The following is a 12309-nucleotide window of genomic DNA, read 5'->3' as shown; positions in this document are numbered from 1 at the left end:
CTCCTTCACTAATGTGGGGCTGCTCCCAGATAGCCTGAACCACTGGCAAGGAAGGGGTGGCTAGGGCTTGCTGCTCTCCAGGCAGAAGCAGGCACTGACCTCTTCGTTTTCCTCCTCCTCTTGAAGAACCATGTCCAGGATGTTTCCTCTGATCTTGAAGTCCCGTGAGGTGCTGAGCTTCATGTGCTGCATCAGGTTCACCTGTGACAGGATTGTAAGCATGGGAACACTTTCCTACTGATGGCTCTCCCTTGTCCTGCCTGGGTCTGTGCAAAGCATACTCTGTACCTCTGACAAACCCTTCAGTTCTACCTACAGTAAGCACACACCCACTTGACCTGTTTTTCCCTCAGTTTCTCACAGGATATTTGGATTCAGGCCATTAAATCACAAATAGAAAAGGTTCAGAGTTAGATTCCCCCCGCCCCCAGTGCAGCTGTGCTGCTTCAGTTTGTCAGGTTCTCTCGACAGGGTATATAGAAACAGTAGAAAACAAGTGTGTTTACCTTGGATCTCTTAGAAAGATGGATGAGAAATTTTTCATACTGTTCAATGGCAAAGATGAGGTTAGGGATTGGCTTGGTTTCCCGAAGGACTTTGGCCTACGTAGGGCAAGAGAGGAGAATTAATACCTAAATATCAGGGCTCAAGGGCCTTTTGAAGACTGTAGATCTCCAAGTTGTCACTAGCAGAATAACTAATTGTTACTGCTCATGTGTTTTGGGGAAAACTAGTCTATCTCCCAAGCAAATGCAATTTTATTTCTATACCATAATTTAAGGAGCCCTGGTGGCGCAACAGTTAAGCACTCTGCTAACCAAAAGGTAGGCGGTTTGAACCCCTCCAGCAGCTACATGGGAGAAAGACCTGGTGATCTGGCCCTGTAATGATTACAGGCTAAGAAACCCTGTGGGGCACTTCTACTCTGTCACATAAGGTTGCTATGAGTTGGGATTGATTTGACAGCACCTAACGACAATCTAAGATTTATGGCAGTTCAGTCTCTTCAAAGGGCCTAAATTCCAATAAAGGTTTCACTGAATCTTCCATCTTCAATTCCTAAGTATTTGTTGTTATTTAGAGACTCAATGAGGGCACGACCATTAGCAGAAATTTGGCTGCCTCTTTGACTTGATATTCTTAAAACAAGCCCACTCTAGCAGCTAACTCCATTTCTGTTTTCTAGTCTGCACATGAATTTATACTGCTGAGATTATCTGTCTTTTCCCCTAATTTAAATTTGTAACTTGTACATCCTTCCAAACATTTCTTGTGCATATATATGTGTGTTTATATCTTTTTTAAAAACCCACAAATGGGGACATTGCACACATTGTTCTAATTCTTTCCCACATTATCATAACCACACATTTAGGTTTGTATTATTTTTTTTATGCCTCCATAGTATTCTATAGTATGTATGTACTACATTTAAGCCAGTCCTCTATTAATGGTATTTTAGTTGTTTCTAATATTTCACCTTTACAACTATTGCTGGGACTATCCTTGGTACACAGGTCTTTAAACACAATTTCTGTATCCTAAAAGTGCAATTGTTACATCAAAGAGTATCCTAAAATTCAGCAGCTGTTGACATCGTGCCCCTCCCTGAGAAGTTGTACTAATTTTCACCTTCGCTAAGCATGTACTAGAGTGCCAGTTCACCTGCGCCCTCACCAACTCTTACGGATCCTTTAGAGAACAGCTTTTGAACTCACTAACTTGTTCGGAAAACAGTTCCTTCCTTATTGGTATCCTAAGCTAATTACAAAGAAAGAGCCAGGGTTTTCTGGTGCTTCTTTTATAAAACGTTTTTAGTTCACAGAAAATTAAGATGTTCCATCTGAACGTAAAAATCTGAGTTGAGAAGCAGCCCTATACACACACCCCTCCCCTGTATTATTACACAAATAACGTGCCTTTTGCGCCCTCCCTCCATGAGGCACCCTCAAAATCACTGCCATGCCAATCCCCTTCCACATGTTGCTGTAAAAAAAAAATTAGTGTGCTCACAAAAATACCTTGTGGAGGGAGGGTGCAGCTGGCAAACAAATGCACTTATATAGTATTTGTATAAAAATACGGTACATATGTATGTATATACATGGTTGGTAACAGTTTTATTAAGATATAATGCACATACCATACAATTCACTCGTTTACAACGTATAATGGTTTTTAGAGTTCTGCAACTATTACTACAATCAATTTTAGAACATTTTCATCACCCTAAAAAGGAATCCCATACCCTTCTGTAGGCACCCCCGTAACCCCATTCCCACCAGCTCTAGGCAACCACTAATCTACTTTTTGTGTCTAGATTTGCCTATTGTGGGCATCTCATATAAGTAGAATTATACAATATGCAGCCTTTTGGGACTGGCTCCTTTCACTTAGCCTAATGTTTTCAAGGCTCACCAGCCGCCGTATTTCAATGGTCACTGTCAGCAGCTTACCATGGCTGTGGCAACAGCAGCAGTTTTCTCCTTTTTCTTCTCTCCTGCAGATTTCAGGCTGTTACTCTTCTTGTTCTAAAGAAATGGAAACAAGTTTATTCCTAAAGATTTTCCTACAGAGCTAACAGGCTAGTGGGTATTTCCCTAAAAGGTAGCAACAACAGAGTATGGGAACTCCAAAGGGTGCAAGTTTGGATGAACAGGATTATCTGTGCAGCAGGTGCTGGCAGGTGGAAAAAATTCTGTGATGCTTTATAATCCTCAGATATTTTTCTACTTCTTTATTTTGTTGAGAGGTTTACAATTTGTACTCTAGCGCATGGAGGCTGCAGATAGGATCAACCAAATTATTGTACCTGGCCAGCCAAGGGACAAGTGAGATAGAAAAGGATGGTTAAAATGGGGATCATCAAGGTGGTAGCAGGAAAAGGCATATCCAAACTGGGAAGCTGGCTGATAGGGGTCCGTAAGGAAGACGAAGCTGAGGAGGCTGTTTCAGGGGCCAACAGAGGCATTCACCAGCTATATCTAACATGCAGTTTGGTTAGCATGTTCAAGAAGGGTTTAAAAGGGGCATAGAAACACTTCCTGATATTGTAGATTATTGGAGAATAAAGAGCTCCTGGAGAGAAAGAACTAATAAAGGGAACCAAGATGAGAAACAAAACCTGAGTCAGGAGAGACTGAGAACCTCCCAAGCTTGAAGTACACAAGAAGTAGGAAGCTTTTACCTGAAGTAGGGAGTTTCTACTTTCTAGGAATGGAACACACATGCTCCATGGGAATAAAAAATGGAGATTGGAGAATGGAAAGAAACTATACCACCAGAGCCACGTGAAAGGCAGGCTGTTTCCGTGTGGCAGGTTCTGGAAAATAAGGAATAGTAGGGATTCCAGAGGGGCTGGTATGAAGAAACATATTTTTGGCCCCAGAAGGCAGGATAAGGGTGGTAGAAGGTGACACCTTGTTATGGGAGGGGCAGGGAAGGAGCTATAAATAGAGCTCACATGAACAAGTGGGAAATGAGCCATTTATGTATCTTTAAATCAATATATCCTGAAATTTACCTGTCTATTGCCCATTCCTGCTGATACAGGTAGGACTAAAACGATAGTTTTAGCCAGATGGGAAGTATCTTTTAAAGCTATGCCTTTTGGGGCAGAATGCTAAGGGTTTTGGAGCAATGGCAGTGTTTCCATTGAGATATAAGGCTGTGGAAAACCAGAAGGAGCTATAGAAGAGTAAGGAGCTCTCTGAAGGATGTGGGCAAATGCAATCCTGATTTCCAGGTAAGAGTTGGAGCTAATGGAACCATGGACTCTTGCCCAGGGTCGCTTATTAATTACATCTCACAAAGAGAAAAATCTGTTTGCCTGTGGGCCAGTGGACTTGTCAGTAGGTTATTAAGTCAAATATGGATGAAGAAGGGGACAAATTATGAGGGAATACATGAAACTGGATTCTGTGAAGAGTAGGCATAATATGGAATAAGGAATAGTAGTCTAGGAGGTGCCTGGTAATTCACAGAAGAAGATGCTTGGGAATGGGGTCAGAAACAGAAATCCAAAACCCTCTTTTAACATTTTACATTACAATATCAAGTGTAATTATAGAGCAGGGGTTGGCAAACTACAGCCCATAGGCCACATCCAGCCCACTGTTATTGAAAATAAAGTTTTACTGCAATACTACCATAGATTATTTGTATACTGTCTGTGGCTGCTTTTGCACTACAATGCCAGAGTGGAGTAGTTGTGAGAGAGACTACATGGCCCACAAAGCCTCAAACATTTACTGGTGGTGGTGTGTCCTGTCGAGTAAATTCCAAGTCATAGGGACTGCATGAGACTGAGCAGAACTGTCCCATAGGGTTTTCTTGGCTGTAATCTTCATGGAAGCAGATAGCCAGGTCTTTCTGCCACAGAGCTGCTGGGTGAGTTGGAACCACCAACCTCTTGGTTAGCGGCCGAGCACTTAACTGTTGCGCCAGCAGAACTCCTTAGAAACAATTATCTAGGTTCAAATCTCACCTCTTCCTCCTATAGCTGTCTGTTCTTGGACATTTCAATTCACATCTCTAATCTTTTCTCATCATTTATATGGGTATAACTGCTATCAAAAAGTGTTAAGTGAGGACGAATGAGGTGATGCATGAAAAGCACTTAGCACAGCACCTGGCACAAGGTAAGGGGCTCTAAATGTGGGTGCTTCTAATAAAGTAAACAGACAAAGTGGCTTTAAGATAAGAAGGGTAGTAAATACGGTCTCAGAGCAGTGTTTCCCCAGCTGTATTCTATGGAACAATATTCTGCCAGCGAATAACAGTTGTTATTAAAAAAACAAAAGTTCTTGAATAGGTTTGAAAACTACTGTTGAACATATTAATTATGGTTGGACTTATATGCATATTTAATATGCTAATGGACATCATGAATCTCTAAGACAAGGAATATGGTATGACTGTTTCTCACAGAATCCCTTTTTTGAGGTCTATCTCAGTCAATAAAGGATACTTTGTGAAATGTGGCCTTACAGGCATTAAGACTTGGAGATACGGAACTCAAAACCCAAATTTAGGAATAGAGGGATATATCCTATATATAGACAACAGATTTGTATGACAGAATGGAACCCACATAGAAATTCACCCACATGGAAATTCATTAGCATGAGGGTTGAGAAAGCTTGCCTGCAAGCATTTGGGTGAGATAAAAGGAGAGGACCAGAAATAATAGCTTGATGGGAACAGGCTATAGACTGCCTGGCCAGACAAAGAAAACGGATGGTATGCTTCTAGCCCAGATCACAAAACTGGTACAACGGCAACGGAGAACCTCAACTATCAGCATGCAACTGAGAACCTCCAGCTAACACCAGCTGACAGGCCACCTGGTCACTGATTCTCAAGGGGAGGGAAGAAGTACCTAATGCACATAATGAAGCAAGTCACCAACAGGAGGATGTTGTACCTATAGGTGGTGGAGCATCACTACCAAAGTGGTCTCAACCCATGCTTTAATAATTGGTTCTAGAATCTTGACCAAGATTGACACTTAGTGGACCCATCCTCTCTGATTCTTCAAAGATCAAATAACAGCTCTGCAAAACTCTTCATTGCAGTAACTAAGTGGCCTTGGGAAATGTAGGTTTCCCGTCACTTCTGTGTTTAAGCCAGTGGTTCTCAAATATGGGTGATGTTGCCTCTTGGGGACATTTGGCAATGTCTGGAGACATCTTTGGTTGTCACAGTTGGGGGGCTGCTATTGGCATCTGGGAAGTAGAGTCCAGGGATGATGCTAAAAAATCCTACAATGCACAGGACAAGCCCCAAAACAAAACTACCTGGCCCCAAATGCCTATAGTGCTGAGGCTAAGAAACCCTGGTTTAAACAAATAGTAAAGAGGACTAAGTATGTCAAGAATCTGATGGTATCTGTGACCAAAAGACATTTCAAATTTCTTCAAACCCTGGAAGAGCCTATTACTGTATTAATTTAGAGGGAGAAGAAAAGGACTCTGGGCAAAAGACAGAAAAAGCCCATATTCTCTCTAACTCGCCTGAAGTGTGTTACTGCTCTTACACAATACTTTGCCATCTGATCTCAGCCCTTCTTCATGTGCCTGCTGCTACTCCACTCACACTCCCAAAGGATGCCCGATGGCATGCATCTGGAATCACCCAGAAACATACCAAGTCTTTGAGCCCAAGCATGCTGTTCTTTTCCTACTCTAAACGCAAGCACAAGTGCGTTTTCTCTCCACATGAAATGGCTTTCTTTGTATGGACAAAGATTTTCTTGCTGGAAAGGCTTCAGGCCTTGGCTTGGTCTCTGATCGGCACCTCTGGCTTAGGTAAGTAGGGAAGAAACTTGATACACACTCAGCTCAGAAGACTAAATGGTCCCCTGGGAATGTAGGAAGTCCTTTCTTACTTGAAGATCTATTTTGAGACTGACTCTGGATCACTTACCTGCACGTAAGAAATGAAAGAATAACACAGGGGGGTCAGATGGGAACCAGACAGCTTCACCTGCAGCAAAGGAGGAAGCCAATGTAACTGCAGGAATAAAATCCTTCCCCCATTCCTAGGAAAGGCACTCTCAACTCACCAGCTTTTCCATATTTTTTGGAATTCCTCTGGAGCTCCGACACACCTGGAGATACTAATAGACAGAAGATTTTTAGATTTAGCATACCACCCTACATAAATGTCCTATGAAACTACAGTCAACTCTTGCAGTGAGCTTACGGAGTATGCCTCATCACTGACTGCAGAGGGAAAAGAAAAGCTACTATATTCATGGAGAATCCAAGACACAAGGCTGCCTTTTCCCCCTCCTCCAATATTCCTGAGCTCTCCAGACAACAAGGCAATGAAGGGTTTGTTTCTGACTTGCTCAGCTCATTGCTTTAAAAATCCTTCAAGCTGATAGTCCCTGCATCTAGAAAACCAATGACTTTGCTGTTTTTCCTTTTAAAAATGCCAATAAAGAGAAGAGGTGGTCTGTATTTGTACTACAGAAGCTTAGTGGCCACATCATGTAGCTGGAGTTGCACATTCTCAGACAGCGCCACAATGCTGTTTGGGTACATTGTGGGGTGGTCTGTGTCTTTCTTGGGTTGTCTGTCCCTTTCTAAGTATTTAATATAGTTCATCGCTAGAATCAGAACTAAGCTACCTGGTTCCCATCACTCTCTGAATATCTGTTAAGGACCAAAATACTACAAGCACAAGGAAAGAGTTTTCTTGTTAAGAGATATACTAAGAAGCATTTATTTAAGCTTGATAAGGTAGAACTTAAACTCAATAAGGCAAAGAGTATGGCTTGTAATTTTTTCTTTTTTTTCTTTTTAATAATCTTCCTCTCCACCCTAGTGCCTGATCTGGCATTTAACACCTACTTGGTAAAGAAATGGAGTCCCTGGGTGGTGCAAAAGTTAACATGCTAGGCTGCAAATGGAAAGGTTGGAGGTTCATGTCCACCCAGAGGCTCCTTCGAAGAAAGACTTGGTGATCTACTTCTGAAAAATCAGTCGTTGAAAACCCTGTGGAGCACAGTTCTACTCACACACGTAGGGTTGCCATGAGTCAGAACTGACCTGATGGCAACTGGTTTTGTTAAAGGAATGAAAGAAGAAATAAACATATCTTTATTCTCAGTGTCCAGAGTAGCTGGAACTGGTCTAATTTTTTTCTGTAATACAGAATCAGATTTTATTCTATAGCTGTAGAGTAGATTAAGCCTTAGAGTTTGAAAGATGTATTCATTCTTAATCAGATGCTCCTATGCCAAGGAAGTAAGGGCCTCTAAAAGCAGGTTTAGAGTTTTGCCATCAACTGTTAGTCTCTGGCCTGTGGAGAAGCCTGCCACTTACTGACCAAACTAGAATCAAACCATGACTTGCAAAGATGTAGGCAAGAGCTCCGTTCAGACGCACTGCGGCTCAGTGGGCTGCTGTCCTGGCCTCGTCCCCTGGCTGGCTGGGATGGAATGGTGGTGGGGAACTTGATTATCTCAGATACTCACATATTTGACAAGTGCTGTAAGAATGGTGTACATTTTGCACAGGTCCTTTAGCAAAGTGTCTACACAGCTGCCTGATGGCAGGGCTGTCTGTACCAGCTCATGGAAGAATGTAAGCAGAGTTCCCAGCTGAATGATGATGGCTTTCTCAATGGGATGATTTGGTGGGACTGCCTGAGAAGAGGCCTCTTCTGAAGGGAGACAAAATTGACACATGCAAACCCGAGGGGCCTTATTTTCTAGTTAAGAGTGAAGGACATCTAAAATGAATTAAATATCATTAACTAGGAAATCTGTAGGGAAAACGAGTATGTAATTCATCATGCAGAGTGACTGCTGCCCTAAGCCACACAACCCTCCATTTCTTCCATCACATCAGAAATCTAGCTCAGGGGCCCACTTCAAGCAGCAGTGTAATGTGGACTGGACTCATCTCATTTCTTGGAACCCCAACTCATCTTACCTGATATGATTTCTTGGCTCACTTGTCCCTTAAGCTTGGTGATTAGCCAGTCTACTTCTTCTAGGACCTTCTCAGCCTGACTCAGAACAAGCAACTATGAAAGAAAAGAATGCCTGGCTTGGCTCACTGCACACACCTGCAAGGGTAATACAGTAACCATGGCCACTATAATTTACTCTTCACATGGAGTTGGATGGAAGGAATGACAAGGCTGTTTCCTATGGCTTGGGGATCAACACTTACACAGACAGTGGGAGCAGCTGTTCTCAAATTCACCATTGCAAAGTGGTTTGTTTTTTCCACCTCTATGTCCTGAGGAGGGAAAGAGAGGTGAGACCTAATGGTAGTAAGGCTTTTCCCCTGAGCTCTATCCCCATGAGGTATGTTGTACTGAAGGCTTACTGCAGTACCTGGTCTATGTCTCCGAGCTGCCCATGGATATCCTGGGACAAGTCACGCAGCAGGGAGACAGGACTCTTATACAAAACATGAAGGCTGAAGAGCAAGTTCATCAAGCCCTTACAAAATGAGGCATCCTCTAGGAGTGGGAAGGAAAGAAAGTTACCAGGTAAGTTATAACCCAGTCAGGTCCTTTGGTGGGGATGTGGAGGGGGTGCTAACCAGAACACACAGCTTGTCGCGTTCTGGGCACAACATTCTAGTGTTGCACAAACTCCAGCCAAGGTTAACTCCCACAATGGTGCACTTTTATCCCAACCCAAAGAAAGCAGATGTTTCTCATTATTAGTCAGTCACTACCATCCAAATCAAAATATAAAACATTACCAGCACCCTAGAAAGCCCCCTCCTGCCTCACCTGCGCCACCAAGGGAAACTGCTATCCTGACTTCTAACATCACAGACTAGTTCTGTCTGATTGTGAACTATCTGAATGGAATCATACAGTGAGGCCTCTGTGTCTGGCTTGTTTTGTTCAACATTATGAGATTTCTCTATGTGTAGGTGTAATTTGTTTATTCCCATTGCTGTATTCTATCATGTGAATATATCACAACTTATTTATCCATTCTATTGTTGAACATTTGGGGTTTCCCACCCAGTTTTTTGGCTATGAAAGTAGTGCTGCTATGAGAATTCTTCCATATATTTCTGTTGGCAGTACAATTGCTGGGTCATAGGCATATGTTTAGTTTTAGTAGTCAGATACTGCCAAACAGTTTTCCAGAGTGGTTATACCAGCAGTGCATGACAGTTCCAACTGCTCTACATTTCTGCCAAGACTTGGTACTCGTATCTTTTTCATTTTGGTCATTCTGGTGAATGTGTAATGGGGATTATCTTTTTGTTTCTAAATGTTATTTGGTGATGATGATTTTAAATAGGGTCTAAAAGGAAACATGGTAGGAACCTTACCCAGGCTGTTTTCCTTGCAAATCTTAGATGTCCAGGATAACATCTGCAAAAACTAAAGTGAAGGTCATTCAGATATTAAAGAAACATGCCAAAAGACAGAGCTAGGTGCTGTCAGAATAGAAGAGCCCTAGATCATTCCAAGTCTAAGCAAATCACCTGCCAAAACATGTTCCTGGAGCTAAAGTGGTGATCGACTATGAATAGCATCAAAATAAGTCCAGAATCATGAGAATTACTGGCACTCTTCTCATAGCATATGATTTAATTATCAGCCTCTATGTCTCATTAAGGGCCAAAGGTCCTGAGGTCTGGGTCCTTATCACCTAAGCTTCCTTTGCCTCTATCACCATGGCCTATGGCTAAAGCTCTGTGTTCTCCTTCCTCTGCCCCCACACTCTCCACACATGAGGTTATGAGGCTAAAGGAGAGGTATGAGAGAGTAAGATCCTGGCCATAAAGACAAGAGAATTTGCTTTTGTGAACCAAGAGGCCAAACGAGAGAAAAAGAGAGAAATGAAAGAGGCAAAAACTAGACAGAATTTTTAGACAAAGTCAAGTTTCTGCTTCAGCAGCTCTTTGGAATAGGCTTTCAGCTATAAAGGTACTGAAATGCAGTTATACTTAGGTGCAAAATGACTAACGAAAGATCAATTGTTTTTTAACTGTTGTAGTTTAAATGAAGTTTACATTTCAAGTTATTCTCCCCTACAAACATTTATACATACATTGTTATATGACCCTAATTGCTGTCCCCATACTGTGACAGCACACTCCTCCTTTCCACCCGATTCCCCATGTCCATTCAACCAGCTTCTAACCCTCTCTCCTTCCCATCTCACCTCCGGGCAGAAGCTGCCCGTTTAGTCTCTTTATCTACTTGAGCTAAGAGGCACACTCCTAGCAAGTATCACTTTACGTCTCAGAGTCCAGTCCAATCCCTGTCTGAAGAGTTGGCCTCGGAAATTGTTTTATTTCTGGGCTGACAGAGAATCCAGGGACCATGCTTTCTGGGGTTCCTCCAGTCTCAGACCATTAGTCTGGTCTTCTTACTAGAATTTGAGTTCTGCACCCCACCTTTCTCCTGCTCCATCCAGGACTCTCTGTTGTGTTCCCTGTCAGGGCGGTCATTGGTGGTAGCCAGGCACCATCTGGTTCTTCTGGTCTCAGGCTGATGAAGTCTCTGATTTATGTGGCCCTTTCTGTCTCTTGGGCTACTACTTTCCTTGTGTCTTTGGTGTTCTTCATTCTCCTTTACTCCAGGTGACTGGGACCAATTGATGCATCTTAGATGGCTGCTTGCAAGCTTTTAAGACCCCAGACGCCACTCACCAAAGTAGGATGCAGAACATTTTCTTAATAAGCTTTGTTATGCCAGTTGACCTAGATGTCCCCTGAAAGCATGGTCCCCAGACTCCCACCCCTGCTACTCTGTCCCTCAAAGTGTTTGATTGTATTCAGGAAGAGATGAATTTTTGATCTGTTGGGAAAAAAGGTCAATTAAGAGGCTAACTGAAAGCTCTCTATAAAGTGATAATAAAAGATCTCCAGGATAAATGAAATAAGCAGGCTGCAGAATAAGCTTTTATGTGAAGAGTAGGGTTAGGAATAAGAATCTATATTCACATTTGCTGGTACAGAAATAAAGAAATTCTTGAAAGATACATAAGAAACTAAAAAAAGTGTTTACTTATTTGGGGAGAAGGATCTGAGGAGACATAGGACGTGAATAGGAGGGAGACCATTTACTGTAAATCTTTTCATAATTTCTGGTTTTCAAATCATATGACTTTATTACTCATTCAAAATTAAATTTAAAAAGTTTTTTAAAAAGACTATCTGAAATTATTGTGGGGAGGGAGGGCTTCAAAGTAAATTAAAATTTTTCCAGTATTAGTCTTTCCAAACCCATTTATTTTCCTCCAAACGTCCCCCTGCCCCAATTCTCTTGTGTTGTTCCTGTGTTTCTTTCCCTTATAGCGAAAGTAGCAGTATGAAAGAATGAAGCTGAAAGCTAAGTAGAGAAGCGTTGTTTGGAGCTAGGATGAAGTGAGTAACAAAAGAGATTTTCTTTGAGCAACCTGGAACTAGGACAATAGGAAAATCAAGTCTGCCTTCCAGCACTTCAACACCAGAACACTCCCTGGCTACAGTCTCCCAAATACTAGCTCTTCCAAAAACAAGGGCGCACACGAGCAGCCTCGTCTTCCCCACAGATCAGGAAGCAGATGCGGTGGCAGCACACAGTCCCAGGCTCCTAGGGATGCTCTTGATCATTCTAGAGGAAAATGACTCCTGAATGGAACAGATCCACAAAATGTGGCCCTTCTCTTATTCGTCCGTGTGTGTAAATGCTTATGCGGGTGCCCAACTCTACATGTGTGCACACACCTACAAGTATACATGTATCACCTATCTCAGCAGGGCTGTTTCTGCTCTGGAACTGTAGTTACACTTAGCAACTTTGTCATTCTTTGCTTAATAACCCCACCCC

The 12309-nt window shown here is 42.3% G+C and overlaps 1 protein-coding gene across 1 annotated transcript in view; it reads right to left on the bottom strand.

The window, feature by feature from the left end:
• FANCI (FA complementation group I) overlaps positions 1–12309 on the bottom strand; it is an 80223-nt gene that overhangs the window by 1028 nt on the left and 66886 nt on the right. Inside the window, 10 exon segments of the mRNA XM_004370622.2 lie at positions 100–201; positions 507–602; positions 2457–2531; positions 6427–6486; positions 6566–6619; positions 7985–8172; positions 8445–8538; positions 8688–8756; positions 8855–8982; positions 9819–9870. Of these exon segments, the coding sequence (XP_004370679.1) occupies positions 100–201; positions 507–602; positions 2457–2531; positions 6427–6486; positions 6566–6619; positions 7985–8172; positions 8445–8538; positions 8688–8756; positions 8855–8982; positions 9819–9870 (918 nt within the window).

Source organism: Trichechus manatus, unplaced genomic scaffold (genome assembly GCF_000243295.1).
Source record: "Trichechus manatus latirostris isolate Lorelei unplaced genomic scaffold, TriManLat1.0 scaffold00009, whole genome shotgun sequence".
Classification (NCBI taxonomy): Eukaryota; Metazoa; Chordata; class Mammalia; order Sirenia; family Trichechidae; genus Trichechus; species Trichechus manatus.
Note: the sequence above shows the minus strand (reverse complement) of the source record. Positions and strands in the feature narration are given on the sequence as shown.